The sequence below is a fragment of the Microcaecilia unicolor genome, chromosome 9, assembly GCF_901765095.1.
Source record: "Microcaecilia unicolor chromosome 9, aMicUni1.1, whole genome shotgun sequence".
Lineage (NCBI taxonomy): Eukaryota > Metazoa > Chordata > Amphibia > Gymnophiona > Siphonopidae > Microcaecilia > Microcaecilia unicolor.
In genome coordinates, this window is record NC_044039.1 from 55976400 (window position 1) to 55996197 (window position 19798).

The 19798-nt window shown below is 44.4% G+C and overlaps 1 protein-coding gene across 6 annotated transcripts in view; it reads right to left on the reverse strand.

Moving 5' to 3' along the window:
* The window catches only part of ERGIC2 (ERGIC and golgi 2), a 425675-nt gene that overhangs the window by 148368 nt on the left and 257509 nt on the right, over window positions 1–19798 (reverse strand). For all 6 annotated transcript variants that reach the window (XM_030214639.1, XM_030214641.1, XM_030214638.1 and 3 more), the window contains one exon: window positions 9501–9596. In XM_030214639.1, coding sequence (XP_030070499.1) covers window positions 9501–9596 — 96 coding nt within the window. The remainder of the gene's footprint in view (window positions 1–9500; window positions 9597–19798) is intronic.

A 19798-nucleotide genomic window follows, 5' to 3' on the forward strand; every position in this document is an offset into this window, starting at 1 on the left:
TGGGAACCTCAAAAAAAACAAAACACAGTTACTCACCTGTAGCAGGTGTTCTCCAAGGATATCTAAACATACATTCCAACATGTGTGTGACATCATCCAACGAAGCCTGACACAGACGATACTCAGCATTCCAGAAAACACAGAAGCCTTTGGCATGTGCTTTCCCGCCCAACTTACTCATAAGAGACCGGCAGTAAAATAGTAAAGTTTACAGAACACAACTTCTAGGGGAGGTGGGACGCTATGAGGGGCATAATCGAAAGGGGCATGTCCTCGCAGGATGTCCCGGCGAAGGGGCGGGGAAACCCATAGTATTGAAACAAGATGGGCGTCCATCTTTCGTTTCGATAATACGCTCGGGGACACCCAATTCGCAAATTTTACGTCAACCTTAGAGATGTTCGTCCTTAGAGATGGTCGTCCCCGATTTTCAGCGATAATGGAAACCGAGGACGCCCATCTCAGAAACGACCAAATCGAAGCCATTTGGTCGTGGGAGGAGCCAGCATTCGTAGTGCACTGGTCCCCCTCACATGCCAGGACACCGACCGGGCACCCTAGGGGAAACTGCAGTGGACTTCAGAAACTACTCCCACGTGCATAGCTCCCTTACCTTGGGTGCTGAGCCCCCCAACCCCCCCCCCCAAAACCCACAACTGTACAAAACTACCATAGCCTTTATGAGTGAAGGGGGGCACCTACATGTGGGTACAGTGGGTTTCTGGTGGGTTTTGAAGGGCTCACATTTACCACCACAAGTGTAACAAGTGTGGGGGGGGGGGGGGCCTGGGTCCGCCTGCCTGAAAGGCACTGCACCCACTAAAACTGCTCCAGGGACCTGCATACTGCTGTCAGGGAGCTGGGTATGACATTTGAGGCGGCAAAAAATATTTTTTAAGTTTTTTTTTTTAGGGTGGGAGGAGGTTAGTGACCACTGGGGGAGTAAGGGGAGGTCATCCCTGATTCTCTTCGGTGGTCATCTGGTCAGTTCGGGCACCTAATTGAGGCTTGGTCATAAGAAAAAATGGACCAAGTCGTCCAAGTGTTTGTCAGGGATGCCCTTCTTTTATCAATTGAGGACGCCCATGTGTTAGGCACTCCCCAGTCCCGCCGTCGCTATGCTTCCGACATGACCCCGTGAACTTTGGTCGTTCCCGCGACGGAAAGCAGTTGAGGATGCCCAAAATCAGCTTTCAGTTATGCCGATTTGGGCAACCCTAGGAGAAGGACGCCCATCTCCTGATGTGTGTCGAAAGATGGGCGCACTTCTCTTTCAAAACTAAGCCTGTATGTCATAATGTGTGCCCTGCTGTCCTAGAACAACACCTGCTATAGGTGAGTAACTTCGCTTTCTCCAAGGACAAGCAGGACATCACTTACCACATGTGGGAATCCTAGCTACCAGGCTGCGCAAAAACACAGATAATAAATAGGGACTAGCAACAGGCAAAGCCAACCAGCAACCAATTCAACTAAAATATACGCATTCCTATTGTGTAGGTGCAGCCTGGAACAATAAAAATGGGTCTGCAGAACTGACTGAACAAACCAACTATCACATCAGGAATCCTGCTCAAGACAGTAGTGCGATGTGAATGTGTGGATTTGAATGTCTCTTCAATGGAAGCTGACCTCAAGTGGGCTACCAATGCAGCCATGGCTCTGATATTCCATACACACCATCGCAAACTTTACGTTCACTTACTGATAATAGGTTGGTAATCCCACCGTCTTCGAGAGCAAGATGGGAATCAACTCGAGCTTCAGCATTTTTCTTTTTATCACCATCACTGTGGAATTCTCTTCCAAAATATATCAGGATAGAAGATCCTCTTTTATTACTAAATGTACATTTTCTTTATAACTTTTATATATTTCTTAAATATCTCTTAAGATGTCTGCTTGTTAAAATATTTCCATGCTCTATCACTATCATGTTACCAAAACTTCTATGCTATTACTAAAGGTATACTTCCTCATGTATTCTCACTATTCATGATGTATTGTAAGCCACATTGAGTCTGCAAATAGGTGGGAAAATGTGGGATACAAATGCAACAAATAATAAATAATTATTTATGCTCTTTCGTAAAGCCTTAAAAACCTATTTCTTTGAAAAAGCTTTTGACATCTAGTGATGCTTATAAAGAGTAATCTAGTGTTATTTATTAGAGAAAACTACTTAGGAAATGAAATATGGTTTATTTGAACAGGGAATATATACTATTTTTAGGTAACAGTATTATCTGATGTGATATGTATGAGTGATATATGTAATTGGTTTGTTCTCTTTGGTATGGAAGTTTTTTGTTAGAGCTCTCCTATTACACAATGGATTTCTTTTATGTTATTTGTATTTTTAAAGATGTAAACTGCTCTGATTTGCTATGTAAGAAGCAATGGTATAGTAAATAAATAAACGATATAGTGAGCCATGACATGACCCTCCAGAGTAAGCACAGCCTGGGCATAAATAGAAGAGATGCAATCTTCTAGCCAATTGGATAATGTGTTTATTGAGCTGCTCCCATCCTGTTTGGGTCAAAACCAACAAGAAGTTGGGTGGACTGTATGAATTTTAGTCCACTCCAGATATAAGGCTAAGGCTCACTTGCAGTCCAAGGTGTGCACTGCGCTTTTGCCAGGATGGGAATGAGGTTTTGGGAAAAATGGTGTCAGGACAATTGACTGATTAAGGTAGAAATCCAACACTACCTTCAGAAGGAACTTAGAGTGTGTGTAAAGAACCACTCTGTTATGATTAAACTTGCTGTAAGATGGATCAGCTACTAGGGCCTGAAGTTCGCTGACCTTGCAAGCTGAAGTGACTGCCATAAGGCACGAACTTTCCACATCAAGAACTTCAGATAGCAAGTGTCAAGTGCATCAAAAAAAGCTTTCATTAGATGGGTAAAGATGATGTTGAGGTCCCATGACACTGCAGGAGGCTTGATTGGGGGTTTAATCAAAAGCAAACCTCTAATAAAACGCACAACTAGAGGCTGTACAGAAATGGGTTTACCTTCTACACAGTTATGGTAAGCTCCAATTGCACTGAGGTGTACCCTTACAGAATTAGTTTTAAGCCCAGACTCACAGAGATGTAGAAGATATTCAAACGGTTGCAGGAAAAAGTATCTAAGGCATTGCCCTCACACCAGAGAGTAAACCTTCTCCATTTAAAATGATATGACCTCTTAGTGGATCTTTCCTGGAAGCAATCAGGACCCAAGAAACACCCTCATGCAGCTGAAGGGATGCAAGTTCTACAGTCTCAACAACCGAGGCATGAGGGATGGGGAATAGAGGTTAGGGTGCAGAAGAGACTCCTTGTTCTGAGTGAAGACCATCAGAAAGCAGTCCAGTCTCTACGAATCTTCAAAAGACAAGTCCAGACGCAGAGGTAACCATATCTGCTCCAGTCAATAAGGCATGATGAGAATCATGGTTTCCCGGTCCTGTTTGAATTTCAGCAAAGTCCTCCCCACGAGAGGTAAGGAAGGATATTACTACTACTACTATTTAACATTTCTATAGCGCTACAAGACATACGCAGCGCTGTACACCAAACATAAAAAGACAGTCTCTGCTCAGAGAGCTTACAATCTAGAAAGACAAGTAAACAGACAGAACAAATAAGGGTAAGGGAATAAATAGGATAAAGGACAGGGCAAATGAGTAGGGTTAGGAGTCAAAAGCAGTGGTAAAGAGGTGGGCTTTAAAGTTTGGACTTGAAAACGGCCAAAGATGGGGCAAGACGCATAGGCTCTGGAAGTCTATTCTAGGCGTGAGGTGCAGCAAGACAAAAGGAACGGAGTCTAGAATTAGCAGTAGAGGAGAAGGGGACGGATAAGAGAGATTTATCTACAGAACGGAGAACCCGAGGGGGGGTGTAGGGAGAGACGAGGGTGGAAAGGTACTGGGGACCAGCAGAGTGAATACACTTATAGGTCAATAGGAAAAGCATACTTAAGGCCTTTTCCCCAATTCAGGAAAATGGCATACAATGCTAGTCTGCCGTGTGATCCCAGTCTGGAACAGTACTGAGAAACTTTGTTGTTGAGATGAGTGGCACAGAGATTCACCAAGGGGGTGCCTTACTCTTGTCAGATCTTTCAGGCAATGTCCATGCTGAGAGCCAGCTCATGTGGTTGCATCAGCCTGCTCAGTCTGTCTACCAGATTATTGTCTTTCCCCACCAGGTTGCACCATGCCACAGCTGGAGGCCCATTGCTGCATTCCGACCGCTAGATGACACAGGATGTATGAACCCATGCCTCCCTACTTGGTGAAAGTACATCGCAACCTGATTGTCCGATTGAATGAGGATAATTTGGTGCATCAACTGATTCCTGAAAGCCTTTAGAGCATTCCAAATGGCCCTTAGCACAGCAGATTGATATGAAGGTGGGTCTCCTGAGAGGACCAATGACCCTGAGTGTGAAGCTCATCCAACTGTCATTAGCATCTTGTGTGGAGGAGGAATTTGGAATGTAAGTCCGAGGATCGAAATGGGTAGAATCACCCACCACAAGAGCGACTGCAAGTTCCAGAGTGACCGAGATGACATCCACTAGGTTCCCCGAGGCTTGACACCACTAAGAAGCTAGGCTTCTCTCAAATTTAGACATGCCGTGGGTGTGACATGCACCAGGGAGGCCATGTGGTCTAGCAGTCTCAACATCTGCCGAGCTGTGACCTGCTGGCTCTGTCAAACCTGACGTGCAATGTTGATTAGTGCATTTTTTTTTTGTTACATTTTTACACCGCGCTTTCCCACTCATGGCAGGCTCAATGCGGCTTACATGGGGCAATGGAGGGTTAAGTGACTTGCCCAGAGTCACAAGGAGCTGCCTGTGCCGGGAATCGAACTCGGTTCCTCAGTTCCCCAGGACCAAAGTCCACCACCCTAACCACTAGGCCACTCCTCCACTCCACTCTGGCAGGTGGGAGGAAGGTTCGAACCCGGCTTCCAATTGCTCGGCTAGACAGAGATAGAACTTGGGGTAGTTGACAATCAACCCTAGCAGCTCTAACACGCGAATCATTTGTTGCACTGAGTCCTGAACACCTTCCCTGGATATGCTCTTGACCAGCAAATCATTCAGTTAGGGAAATATATGCACTCCCAGTTTGCACAGTGAAGCTTCAACCACAGCAAGGCACTTTATGAATACCCGAGAGTGGATGCAAGACCAAATGCCAAGACACAGTACTGGTAATGATGTTGCCCTACTTGAAATCAGAAATTCATCATGTGACAGGGATGTGTCTGTATGTGGATGTAAGCATCCTTTAAGTCCATAGCCAATTGTTTTCTTGACACATGGGGCATGAGGGTGCCCAGGGAAATCATCCTGGATTTTTCTTTTTTTTTATTTAATTTTTTATTTATAAGTTTATAATCTTTACAAGCATATTCAACTTGAACAGGTAACTTAAGACAGAAATAGTTCTATACCAAAAGATTCAGTTAAAGCAAAAATTGTACATCTTATATTAGGCCTCCATTAATAGAGGGGGGAGAACTTACTCAGGAGATGAGTTTAAAAAAAAAAAAAAGAAATCACAAATCAGGAAAGGCTTAACACAATATCCACTATTCTTTTTACAAACATCCTCAAATCTTGGATCAAACAGTGTAGATCCCGCAATACTCATAATTTCTTTTGATCAATAAATTGTTTCAAATGTTCTGGGAGAAAAAAAAACATATTTAGTTCCCAGATATTTAATATTGCATTTGCGAGAGTAATTAAGATTAAATGTTGCACCTAAAGCAATAGTCTCTGTTCTTAATGCTAGAAAAGCTTTCCTTCTCTTTTGCATTTGCTTGGTAACTTCTAGAAAGACCCATATTTTCTCTCTGTAAAATGGAGTCTTTAAGTTCTTCAAAGCTAGTCTTCTCACTGCCTCAAGATCTTGATCAAAGATAAATGATACTAACAATGTTTGTCTATCTGTAACCGAGGTTAAAGATGTTTCCAAAATACCAGAAATGTTCAATTCTCCTTGAACTTGAGGTAAAGTTTGTAAGACCTCCTTATTCCCTTTAGTGGGCACATAGTAAATCTGATTTAAAGGTGGAATCGTTTCAGCAGTAAATTTCAAGTTTTCAATAAGGTATCATTTGAATATTTCAAGGGGTGTATAAACTGGAGTACGAAGAAAGTTAAACCATCCTGGATTTTTCTTTGTTCAGGGCCCTTAGGTCTAGGATGAGACAACCCCCCCTCCCCTAATCTTCTTGAGCATAAGAAAGTACAAGGTAAGAGAGTTTCTCTTCAACCATGGCCTGGTGCTCAGTGCTGAAACTTTAGTGCCCTCAGTGGACAATTTGGAGCAAGTTTTCACCAATGAAAAGCCTAACCCCCTCACCCTGGATTATTTCAAGAACCCACCAATCAGACATTACAAGGGACCATGTCTTGAATGAAAAAAATTCAGCCTGCCCCCTACTAGTAGGTCAACTGGGACAGTCACTTTTACTGTGGCTATGAACCTAGCTGGGCCTTCTAGGTTCTCTGCTGCCAGGGGTGGGAGCAAAAGCATTGGGATTGCTGGGAACAGTGGGCAGGAAACGCGTGCCTACGCCTTTGAGAGTAGTAGGATCTCCTATGACTACTGCCCAAAAACATAAGCAAGATGAAGGCTGCAGAAGGAGTGGGCCAAGACTGGGAATTTATATCTTTACTTATCTCAGTGAGGTCAGTGACCTCCTCCACTTTGTCCCCCCAAAAGACCATTGCCTCGGTAAAGGACATCTGCCAGTTTCTTCTAAATCACAGGTTCTGGGTCCAAAACTTGCAGCAAGGCGAGTCTGCACATGACGATACCTAAAGCAGAGATCCTGGATGCCACATCTAAAGCATCATAGATTGCCCAAGCCCAGTGACTTCAGAACTCCTTCTGCTTGGCTACTAACTCACGGAGCTGTACGTCCTGTTCTGCACACAGAGTGTCTGCAAACTCTGCTACATTGAGAACCAAGTATTGAAAGTAGATGCCCCCATAGAACTGGTAGAACTATATGTGGGATATGAGCACAGATTACTGAAAAAACGTCCTCCCAAAAGACACCAGAATCCTAGCAGCCTGCTCCAGGGGCACCGAGGCATTGGTTCCACCACTCTTGGCCCTTCTGAGAGCAGATTTGACCATCATGGAATAGTGAGGAAGCTGATTCTTCTCCAATTCAGGAGCCTTCTGGACTCAATACATATAGTCCGCCTTCTTAGGAACTGCCTGCATAGAGAAAGGGGTCTCCCAATTCCTTATCTGTGCTGCCTGAAGGATGCTGTGCATAGGCACCATCACATCTTCCTTGGGAGGAGCATCATAGTCAAGGACATCCAACAACTCTGTCCTGGACTCGTCCGAAATTAAACGAGATGGTCTTAGATACCGCCCTCAAAAAAGGGACAGCTCTTCTAGGAGAGACCATCTCCTGTCCTACGTCGGAGAGGAGTCTGATAGTATACCAAGGGAACCCTCCTCCGAGAATTCCCATGGTTCCACATTGGACACCCAAGAGTAATCCATATCATCAAAATACTCTTCATGAGAAGGCTGAGTCCATGCCCACCTTGGACCACTGGGCTCATGTTCAGACTCTAGGCAAGTGTACTCCAGCAGACCTTCCCCTGGAGAGGAGTACTGGATTTTCTGACGCCGACACTGGCATCCAGTAAAGCACTGGTGTCGCCTGATGGCAACGGGCAAAGTATGGGCCTCTAGGACACCCTCAATGCCTCGGCAACACACCAAGCGAGCCTTCACTCCAGCTCCTATTATAATAAGGCCAGAGCTATCCTTCAGGGTAAGCATCAGTAAAGAAAGGGCTGATTCCGTGCGAGGACAGCCTGTGAAGATGATGAAGCCAAATCGTACAGCTGGTTCCAGCTTCTGAGAAACCGGCACACTGGCACCGACTCCACGGAGAGGGAGTGGTCCTCTTAGTGCTGTCACATCACAGGTATCAGTGATGCCAGAATTCCGGAGCTACTAACACTGTGCTTTGAAGAAGTCTGATGTCAGTGCTTCACTGCCTCCACTCAGTGCACATCGGGGTCTCTCGGTGCAGAGGATGACATCGAATCCTTGCGTGTCCTCAGTGTCGAGTCCAATGATGCCCAGCCCAATGTGGTCCTATCAACGTCTGACAGAGGCAGACCTCCTCGGTGCCAGTGAGTTCTCAGTGTCAGATGCAGCTCAGCCAGCCATGGGGACCGATGCCACCAATGGACTGGACTAAAACACCCCAAAGAGTCTCTCACACATGACCTCTCTACTCTTTAGGGTCCTTTTTTGTATTGTAAAACATAGTTTACAATTAGAGGCATTATGATCTGGTTTCATTAGCATTGCAGTGTTTGAAGCACTTGCTTTTATCTGAAGGAGAAGTTTTTGTTGGCCCCTGATGAAGGCTTAAGTGCTGAAACTTGACCAAGTCGGATCAAAGTCAAATAAATTTGTTTGTGGCAAACCTAGGTCTACTTCTTCTCTGGATTACTTCTGCTTTGTGTTGTTGCTGGTCCAAGACATGGCAAGCACCAGTTGTGAGGGTCAATCAAAGACAAGACCTTGCCACGCTGAGAACCTTTTTTTTTTTATACCACTGGGTATTTTAAGGGACACTGGGGCATAAATGGCAGATACCTTACCTTGATTTGTATCTGTCATTGTCAGGGCACAGACCGTATAAGTCTGCCCAGCACTAGCCCCGCCTCCCAACCACCAGCCCCGTCTCCCACCACCGGCTCTGCCTCCCAGAAGCTTAGCCAAGATTGGGAGGCAGAGCCGGTGGTGGGAGGCGGGGCTGGTGGTGGGAGGCGGGGCTACTGCTGGGCAGACTTATATGGTCTGTACCCTGACAATGGCAGATACAAATCAAGGTAAGGTATACACAAAAAGTAGCACACGTGAAATTATCTTGTTGGGCAGACTGGATGAACCGTGCAGGGCTTTTTCTGCCGTCATCTACTATGTTACTATGTTTTAAAGGAAATAAAGTTCTGACTGGCCTAAGAGGGCTGGTGGTGAAGCCAAAAAGAAATAAAACTCAAAAATGGCCAGCAAAACTAAGGATTAACTAAAAGCGCCAAATGAATGTGACTGCTCTGCTCCGTGGAAAACAAAGGACTGCTGGTCCCATGCGAGTGAATTGAGCAGTATAGAGCTGTTAAAGGCTTCTGTTTTTTCTAGAATACTGGATAGCGTCCATGCCAAGCTCCATCAAATTATCTCACCCATATATGGTAAGTGATGTCCTGCTTGTGCTTAGAGAAATAAAATTATATTTAAAATAATTCCACAACAAAATGTGTTCTAATAACAGTGATAATTAGGCATCAAATTGGTGAAACACCACCTGATTATTTCTCATAGCACAAAAATAGCTCAACATAAAAATATATTGGGGTCTTATGAGACCCCAGTCAGTCAGATTAAGGTTAATCACAGATGCTGTTTTTACTTAATTTATGTGAAAAAGAACATACTTGCCCACAGTTATGTGAAAGTTCCCCGCTACTTTATTGACATATAGATGCCCATGTATTCTGCATGCATTTCGAGGCTGTAATGAATTGTCTTCCCTATTAGAAAAAATAGTATACCTTATTAATGCACAGATAATACAACAATTATGGGAGACAACCTATGGAAGTCAAGATCAACTAGAAAATTAAGATAACTGTACACAAAGCACATAAACGCAGCCAAAACAGGGATATGAATTGCAAACACACATTAACAGCATGGGAAACACCAATTTCAATATGCATTGACTATTTCTCTATATAAACTAGTATTTATAAACTGGGTAAAAACGTATAATTCAAATAGACTATGCACCAATGTAACTTGTCCCTCAAATCTGTTTTTCCTAGAATGTACAGTACAAAGTGACAAATGCTGTTGCATATGCTGAATACACTGAGAATTTAATTCTGTTCAACAATCTCCAGGATTATCCCATCACTATCAAAATAAATGTATGGCAAAAACAAAAACCTGCTCCTTGGGAAAACGGTCAAAATGAAGTCTGTTCAAGTTCAGAAGGGCTGTATGAGACAATACTTATACGACAAGCAATGCCATCTTCTGGAGTTTGAGGAAGAGGAGCATTCACTAATTACTTCTGGGGGAATTCTGCGCTACTGCACAACAGAATTCCTCCTTTCAGGTGCAGAATTCTGTGCAGTATGCTTTTGCAGCACAAATATTCCCTTTCCAGCTGCCACCCCTCCTTTCCAGCATGGCAAGGGAGTATCTGCACAGCCACAAATCAGGCTGCTTGCTCCTCTGTTGCCTCAGTCCCAGCATTTCCTTTAAGCTTTGTAATAAGTTACCTGGGTAATTAAGACTCGGCATTACACTGCAATAATTTAAGAAAAGATTGAAGACTTATTTTTTGTCCAGGCTTTCCTTAATAGGTAATGCTGTGAATTTATTGTCTAGATAAGATTAAGTGAAAGTGTCTACTTTTTTTTTTTTTTAGTTAAGGTTTTAATTGGTGACATGTGGGTGGCTGTTCGTATTTTTATTCTATGTATGTTTTATGATATAAGCCGCTCAGGTTTAAGCGGGCTACAAATGTTTCCTGCGTGGCTCAAGGAACAGTCGAACCTGGGACAGTAAAAAAGCAGGAAGCAGCCCAATGTGCAGCACCTCCTCGTGGGTGTTAGAGCGATGAATGTGCAGGGAGGAAGGCAGGGAGAGAGTGTTTGTGTGTGTGTGGGGGGGGGGGGGGGGGGGAGATTATAGAAAAATTGTAGATGGAGTACGGGGAGGGAGAGGCTGAAAAAAAAAGCTAGATGGTATGGGGGGCTGGAAAAAGGTTTATGAGGTGTGTGAGTGTGTGTGTATATGTGTGTACATGCCATGGGAATGGGGTGGACGTATGCAAGAAGGTGCTCATGAGAAACTCCTGTGATAGTGGCTGTGGAGGAAGGGGGGTATTTCATGCCTGGGGGAGATGCCAGCCCTTATAATGAAGGAATCCTGCACAAAAAAATTACAAATAAAGAACCAAATTCTATAAATAGCACCGAAAAAACATACAAAGCGCTATTCAATAAACGGCACTGAAAGTTATACACCGATCCTAACTTCAGACGCGAGGTGTGGATCCCCCTTTATTTTATAACGGAGTGCATAAATTGTAGGAATGCCCCTGATTTGCCCATCACCCTCCCATGGCCATGCCCCCTTTTTGGAGCCACATGTAAAATTTATGCGAGATCTCTGCGACTAAAAATGTGAATATAATTTTAAACTAATGCCAATTAGATCCCAAAATTACCACCCAATTATCAGCCCTAATTGGCTTGTAAATCAGTTAAATTGTACACACAATTTTTTAAGTACCATTGTTAGAATTTCAGGGAAGTGTGCAGAATTTTGCAGAATTCCCCAGGAGTATTAGTGCTATAGAGTAGATATGCCACCTAGTGGCAAAGAATAAAAACCAAAAGTACAAGTGAGGCAAAAATGATGCCAACTACAAAACTAGGCTACATATCTGAAAAGACTTCAAATAAGAAACCAAAGAAGAAAATAAACAGAATTATTCTGAAACCTCCTTCCTCCCCCCAACTGTAGACAGAAAGAGAAGTCTTGTTTAAGCAGGAGAATTATATAATTGTTGCAATTTTACAGCAAACCTTCCAACTCAATATAGTCCTGTTCAGGAAAATGAAAGAATGCTATAGCAATTAGTATTAAAATCAGTAACAATCATAACCAGGCCTGCTGATCACTGATGCCCATCAATATTCACTAATCAGCAATGTACTGTACACCAGCAGCTAGTGACTAAACTGAAAAAAGTGCAAAGCTACTTACCTATAGCAGGTATTCTCCGAGATAAGCAGGCTTCATATTCTCACAAGTGGGTGACGCCGATCCATGTTGCCCGGTCCGGCTTTTGCCGTAGTAAAAAAACAGAGCTTTGTGGAATGCAAGCCACGCTCTACTGCACATGCACAAGTGCCTTCCCGCCCATCGCACGAACACGGCCTCCTCAGTTTAATACTAAAGCAAAAAATAAAGTAAAAATAACCAGCAAAAAATAAAGTAAAAACAACCAAGGACACAAATCTAAGGGAAGGTGGGCGGGATTGTGAGAATATGAAGCCTGCTGTCCTCGGAGCATACCTTCTATATTCTCTTAAGTGGGGAATCCCTAAGCATCCAGGCTCAACAAAAACAACAAACATTGGTCAACTGGGCCTCGCAATGGTGAGGATATAACACAGATTAAACCTGAAACTATATACAATCTGAATGAGGGTGCAGCCTGGAACAGAATACAATCGGGCCTACGAGGGTGGAGTTGGATTCTAGACCCCAAACAGATTCCGCAACACTGTCTGCCCGAACCGACCATCGTGTCGGGTATCCAAGGCAGTAGTGTGATGTGAATGTGTGGCCTGAAGACCGTGTTGCAGCTTTGCAAATTTCTTCAATGGAGGCTGACCTCAAGTGGGCTACCAATCCAATCATGGCTCTGACATTATGAGCTGTAACAAGAACCTCTAGGGCCAGCTCAGCCTGGGCATAAGTGAAGGAAATGCAATCTGCCAGTCAAACTGAAATGGTGCATTTCCCAATGGTGATCCCCATCCTGTTGGGATCAAAAGAAACAAAAAGCTGGGTGGACTGTCTGTGGGGCCTTGTCCCCTCCAGGTAGTAGTCTAATGCTCTCTTGCAATCCAAGGTGTGCAAGCAGCTTTCACCTGGATGGGCACGAGGTCGAGGAAAGAATGTTGGCAACACAATCGACTGGTTCAGATGGAACTCTGATACCACTTTCGGCAGGAATTTAGAGTGCATGTGGAGGACTGTTGTGATGAAACTTCGTATAAGGTGCACCAACTACAAAGGCCTGAAGCTCACTAACACTACGAATTGAAGTAACAGCCGCCAAGAAAACGATCTTCCAGGGCAAGTATTTCAGATGGCAGGAATGCAGTGGCTTAAAAGGAGCTTCCATCAGCTGGGTGAGAACTACGTTGAGATCTGATGACACTGGTGGAGATCTGACAGAGGACTTTGACAAAAACAAACCGCTCATGAAGCGAACAAGTAAAGGCTGTCCAGAGAGGGGTTATCTTCTACACACTGATAAGCACTAATTGTCCTAAGGTGAACCCTTACGGAGTTGGTCTTTAGACCAGACTCTGACAAGTTTAGAAGGTATTCAAACAGGGTCTGCATAGGGCAAATAAGGGGATCTAGGACCTTGCTCTCACACCAGATACTGCCATCATTTAAAAGAGTAGCACCTCTTAGTGGAATCTTTCCTGGAAGCCAGCAAGACCTGGGAGATACCCTCCGAAAGATCTCAGGAAGCGAATTCTAGGCTCTCAACATCCAAGCTGTAAGAGCCAGAGACTGGAGGCTGGGATGTAGAAACGACCCCTTGTTCTGTGTGATGAGGGTCGGAAAACAGTTCAATCTCCATGGTTCTTCGGAGGATAATTCCAGGAAGAGGGAACCAGATCTGCCTGGGCCAATAGGGGCAATCAGAATCATGGCTCCGTGGTCCTGCTTGAGTTTCAGCAAAGTCTTCCCCACAAGAGGAATGGAAGTATATGCGTACTAACACCGATATCATGGTCAGATCATTATCTACTTCAATTTTACTTATCTGTACCACAACTGGTATATAATACCAAATCCACATACATTAAAACAAGGAGTCTACATAAAATCGACCCGATATCTTTACTTTCCTTAGCAGATAAGTTTCCAATAAATTTTGATACACTTTCTATAGAGGACCAAATTGGAACATGGAACCAAGTTCTGTCTGTAGCCCTTGAAGATACTGCACTAGAAAGAATAATTAATAAAAATACAAAACGGTCTCAACCATGGTACCATCCAGGATTAAAATTAAGTAAACAATAGGTACGTAGAGCTGAACGCCAATGGCGGAAGCATAGAACTATAGAACTGAAACAGAAATGTAAGCAGTGTCAAAAATATTATTTGACACAACTAAAAGCGGCTAAAACTACTTATTTTTTGAAAGAAATAAAGGAAGCTGCTAGTTCACAGAAAAAACTATTTCATATTATGAAACGCTTGACAACTAAGACTAGTGAAAATAGAGAATCACCTGCTCTTGATTCTGAATCTCTGGCAATGTTTTTCAGCTCCAAAACTGAGAAACTAAGATCTCAATTCCCTAGGATATCTGGGATCAGTCACTCTGACAATTCCCCAAATTTACAACTATCCGTACCCTGGCAGGATTTTGAAATCCCGTCTTTGCAATCGCTATATACTTTAGTCGCAGGTCTATCACCCACCTATAGCTCTTTGGACCCTATACCATCAGCATGGCTGAAAAAACACACGCTAGAAACTCAACAGTTTATGCATTCAATTATCACACTGAGTCTTTCAGATGGGGTAGTCCCTGTTATTTTGAAAGAAGCGCTAGTAAAGCTTATTCTGAAGAAGCCTTCATTGGATCCTATATCACCTAATAATTATAGACCGGTCTCTAATCTTCCGTTCTTATCCAAAGTGATAGAGACAATAGTGTTCAGACAATTGCAGACTTATGTGGACTCCAAAAATTTGTTACAACCTAGACAATCGGGCTTTAGAAAAGGCCATAGCACAGAGACTATTCTGACTTCACTATTAAGTGAGATTCATGCAAAATTAGAGCATGGTTATATCGCCTTGGTTGTTTCACGCGACTTATCTGCAGCTTTTGATCTAATTAATCATAAACTACTTCTTGATAGACTAAGTGAAATTGGTATTTCAGGGACAATTATGAAGTGGTTTATATCCTTTCTTACCGATCATTCATTCAAAGTAGTCCAGCAGCAATCTTCTTCTACAACATACAATCATGTGGGGTTCCACAGGGATCGGTCTTGTCTCCATTATTGTTTAATCTATATGTTAGTCCCTTGGCACTCCTCATTCAAACAATGAGTATTAGCTCTTACTCATATGCAGACGATTTCCTTCTTATTCATTATGTTAAACCATCTAATATAGACCTTACACTGCTTCAAATCTGTCTGGATAAAGTGGCAGATTGGCTGACAACATATCAACTAGTATTAAATCCAGATAAGACTATAACATCTTGGATAGTAGGACAAGGTACATGTCCAGCAATTGTACCCACGCTATTTGGCCAGAGCATCCCTACAGTTAAGTCTTTTAGATATCTTGGGGTCATAATTGACTCTGCTTTGACTTTCGAGGAACAAATATCCGATGTAGTCAAAAAATCTTTCTTCCATCTTAGGAGACTAAGATCAGTTAGGAATTCAATTAGCAGGGATTCCCCAAAAAACACTAATCTGCATACATCACTTCGCGCTTTGACTATTGTAATATCATATATGCAGGGATTACTCAAGCTAGCTTGAAACGACTACAAAGAATACAGAATACAGCAGCACGTATGATTTATAGGGCCCGAAGGGATGATAGAGTAACACCTTTATTATATCAACTGCATTGGCTGCCGGTTGAAGCAAGAGTTAAGCTTAAAGCCTTAGTCTTGACTCATAAGGCTTTTCACACACTAAATCCTGACTATCTGTCGAATCTAGCAATTCCTTATACTGCCACACGAACCCTTAGATCCCTAACAGACAACAGGTTAGTTATTCCTCCTCTCGCTGGGCCAGATGGGAATCTACACAGAGAGTGGCTTTTTTCTATTTGTCCCCTTCTCTTTGGAACGGTCTTCCAAAAGAGATCAGACTTGAGAAATCCTACTTTCATTTTTGGAAATCATAATTTGTACTGTTTGTTTGTGTAGTTTATACTATGTACTTAATTCTGTATTTGCGGTGCTTTCCTGTAATGATTGGAGTTCCATTGTTTGTCCAAATTGTACATATAATGTTGTATTGCTCTTTTTATTTTACAAATTGTAAACCATTCTGTCTTGCAGCTGCAATAAGATACGGTATATAAATTGACGAAAAATAAAATAAATTGAGGAGGAAGGCATCTGACGCTAGTCTGTTGTAGGCCTGAATCCTGGAACAAAACTGAGGGACCTTGTGATGATCTGATCTACCAAGGGGGTGCCCCATGCTCGGAAAATCTTGCACGCTATGCCTGTATCGAGAGACCATTTGTGCGATTGCATTATCCTGCTCAGCCTGTCGGCTATGGTATTGTTTGTGCCCGCCAGATAAGTGGCTCAAAGAAACATGCCGTATTGGCAAGCCCAATGCAACATCCAGACGACCTCCTGACACAGAGGATATGACCCAACCTGACTGACATGAGCTCCCCATCCCAGGAGAGATGCATCTGTCGTCGGCACTTTTTGTGGCTGAGGAATTTGGAATGGAAGTCCCAGAATCAAATTGGATCAAATTGTCCACCACTTTAGAGCGCGTACAAGCTCCAGAGACACTTGAATGATATCTTGGCTTGATACTACTGAGAAGCCAGGGTCCATTGAGGTGATCTCATGTGAAGATGTGTCATGGGTGTAACGTACACTGTGGAAGCCATGTGGCCCAGCAATCTCAACATCTGCCGAACCATGACCTGCTGAGAGACATGAACCTTAGACACCAGCAAGACAAGATTGTCCGTTCTCATCTCCGGGAGGTAGGCTCGAACCCTCTGTTTGTCAATCAGGGCTCCTATGAACTCCAATCGATGGACAGGGTGTAGATGGGATGTGGGGTAGTGTAAACGAACCCTAGTAGCTCTAGCATCCGAATAGTCATCTATATGGACTCCCGAGCACCGTGCTCTGAGGCGCTCTTTACCAACCAACAGTCGAGATACGGGAACACATGGAACCCCAATCTGCGTAGCAATGCTGTAACTACAGCTAGACACTTGAAGTCCCTGGGAGCTGATGAAAGGCCAAAAGGCAACACGCGATACAGAAAGTGATGTGTTTCCAGCCAAAATTGAAGATATTTCTGGAGGGCTAGAAGTATCGGAATGTATATGCATCCTTTAAGTCCAGAGAGCACAGCCAAATATTCTTCTGAATCATTGGGAGAAGGGTGCCCTGGGAAATCATCCTGAACTTTACTCGGACTAAAAATTTGTTCAGAGCCCTTAGGTCTAGGATGGGACGCATGCCCCCTGACTACTTCTGCACAAGGAAGTACCTGGAATAGAATCCCTGCTCGTCTTCCCCTGGTGGAACAGGTTCAACTGCAATGGGACTTCAGAAGGACGAAGAGTTCCTCTGCAAGTATCTGCCTGTGCTGAGAGTTGAATGAATGAGCTCTCGGCGGGCAATTTGGAGGTTTGAGATATCAGTTGAGGGCATATCCAAGAAAGACTAGTCGAAGAACCCACCAGTCAGAGGTTAAGAGACCACCTTAGGTGAAAAAATTCTTGCCTCCCCCTGACCGGCAAGTCGTTTGGGATGCACATGTTAACTGCATCTATGCTCTGTGGGAGCCAGACAAAAGCTCATCCTTTGCTTTGCCTGGGGAGAAGCAGGGGCCGTGGGCACATGCAGTTGTACATGAACGGGTGAGTTAAGGCTAAGCCTGAGTGGGATGGCAAGCCGAAGGAGTGTACCTAAGCTAGAATAAAAGTAGAGACCGCTCCTTGGCTTGCCAAAAACACTTTTAGCTGAGGAGGCAGGTGCAGAAGGCACCCAGCTGGAGAGAGAAGAAATTGTATCAGTATACTTCTTGATTTAGTCATCTCTCCAAAAAGGTTATCCTCCTGGCAAGGAGCATCTGCCAACTGCTGCTGACGAGAGCATTCCAAGTCAGAAACACGCAGCCATGAGAGTCTGCGCATTACTATAATTTGAGCAGAGATCCTGGATGCCACATCAGAAGTGTTGTGTGTGCCCCTGGCCAAGAACTTACGACACTTCTGCAGCTTGACCAACTGGCAAAAAGGCTCGGCTTTCTCCAGAGGAAGCCAAGTCCAACAGCTGTTGCACCGAGTTTCGAAAGTAGACACTTGTGCATAGCTGGTAGGATTTTATACAGGAGATGAGCACTGAAGCCTGGGACATCTTCCTCCCAAAAGAATCCAGGGTTCTAGCTTCTCTGCATGGGGGGCACCGAGGCATAGTCCCTAGTAGTCCTGGCTCTTTTGAGAGTGGACTACATCCATCATGGTTCACTGTGGAGCCGATACTGTGTGTGTCAATCTTCGTGGACATGAAAGGGACCGACAAAGGGAAGCATCTTGGCCCTGGGCTCACCCTCCACTGCCCAAGGAAATGGAATGGCATCAGCAATTTCCTAAACAAAAGATGAAAATGAAAGGCTCTCTGGTGGAGACCATCTCCTTTCAGGTGGAGGGGAAAGTTCAGAGGGGATCCTGTAAGACTCATCTGAGGAGAAGTATCTGGGATCCTCCTCTGAATCCCATGAGCGCTTCTCCTCAATGTCAGACAGTATCTCTCTAAAGGGATCGCCAATACCGAACCTGCCTTGATACCGAGGAACCGTGCCCTCGAGAGCGGCATTGAGGTCGGCTCCCATTTCGACACCGCCGAAGCTTCCTCAACAGACGTTGAGGGGGTATCAGCTTGGGTGGAAGTCGACATTGTGGTCGCAAGCAGCGCCGGAGGCCATACTGCAGGCTTAGGGCCAGGTTGGGCCCCAATGGGAGGTATGGCAGGCGCAAGCACCCGCAATACCAATGTACATCGCTGCATGAGGCCATGCAGCAGCTCTGGAAACAAGGCCCGGATGCGCTCATCAAAGGCCGACACCAGGAAAAGATGGGGTGCCGGTACAGGTTGCAGAACCGCTGGGGTTGACATGGGAACAGGATCTCGGCTGCTTGGAGACAGGCACATCAAAATCTCTTGTATGGAAGGACAGTGATCCTCCTGCCGCCAATGCCCCAGAGCTCCTGGCACCATGTGTTGAAGGTGACCGACGACGATGCTTCTTGGCCTTCGCTCAAAGCATGTCAGCAAGGCTCCTCGATGACGACATCAATGTCGCCTCAGGGTCGGGTATGATGATTGACGGTCCCGAGGGGCCTGCACAGCAGGAGGCCTCAAGACAGGTGGTGTCCCACTAAACACCTCACTGCTCCCAGTGTCTGTCTAGAAGGAGCCATGCTTAATGATGCTCCCAATGCTGGTGCGATGCTCGATGTTGATACCAAGGAACTGGATTTCGCTCAAAAAACATCCACAGGGTTGAGTCCAAGACACCACAGACTCCAAGAATGGGTGTCCCTTCCTGAGAGAGTCTGAATGCACCAGGTACACCACTGGGAATCGTCGTGGACATGGACGGAAAAACTTCGTTGATGATGCCTGAAAAAAAGGGGAAAGGAACGGGAAAAACGAAAAGAAAACTAAATACCCAGCAAAATAAAACTAAAGAAAAAATAAAGGATGAGATTGTAATGCACAAGAAAAAATGCCACAAGAGAAGCTGAAAAATACCGAAAGGTACTAACAGCTCTCAAAAAGACAGGGCGAGTGAGCAGAGTACAAAAAAAATACACCTTCTCACATGGAAAAAAAAAAAGAACTGAGAAGACCGCGTTCATGCAACGGGCAGGAAGGCACTCATGCATGCGCAGTGGAGCGTGGCTCACACTCCACAAAAGCTCTTTTTTTTTAAACTCTGGAAAAAGCCGGATCAGGACATGCGGATCGGTGTCACCCACTTGTGAGAATATAGAAGCCAGCTTGTCCTCAGAGAATATATCTACCTAAACATCATACATAACCAGATTATTATCAGTTACACAGCAATGTCACATGCTCTGTACTGAACTGAGTTCGATTCCCACTTCAGGCACAGGCAGCTCCTTGTGACTCTGGGCAAGCCAC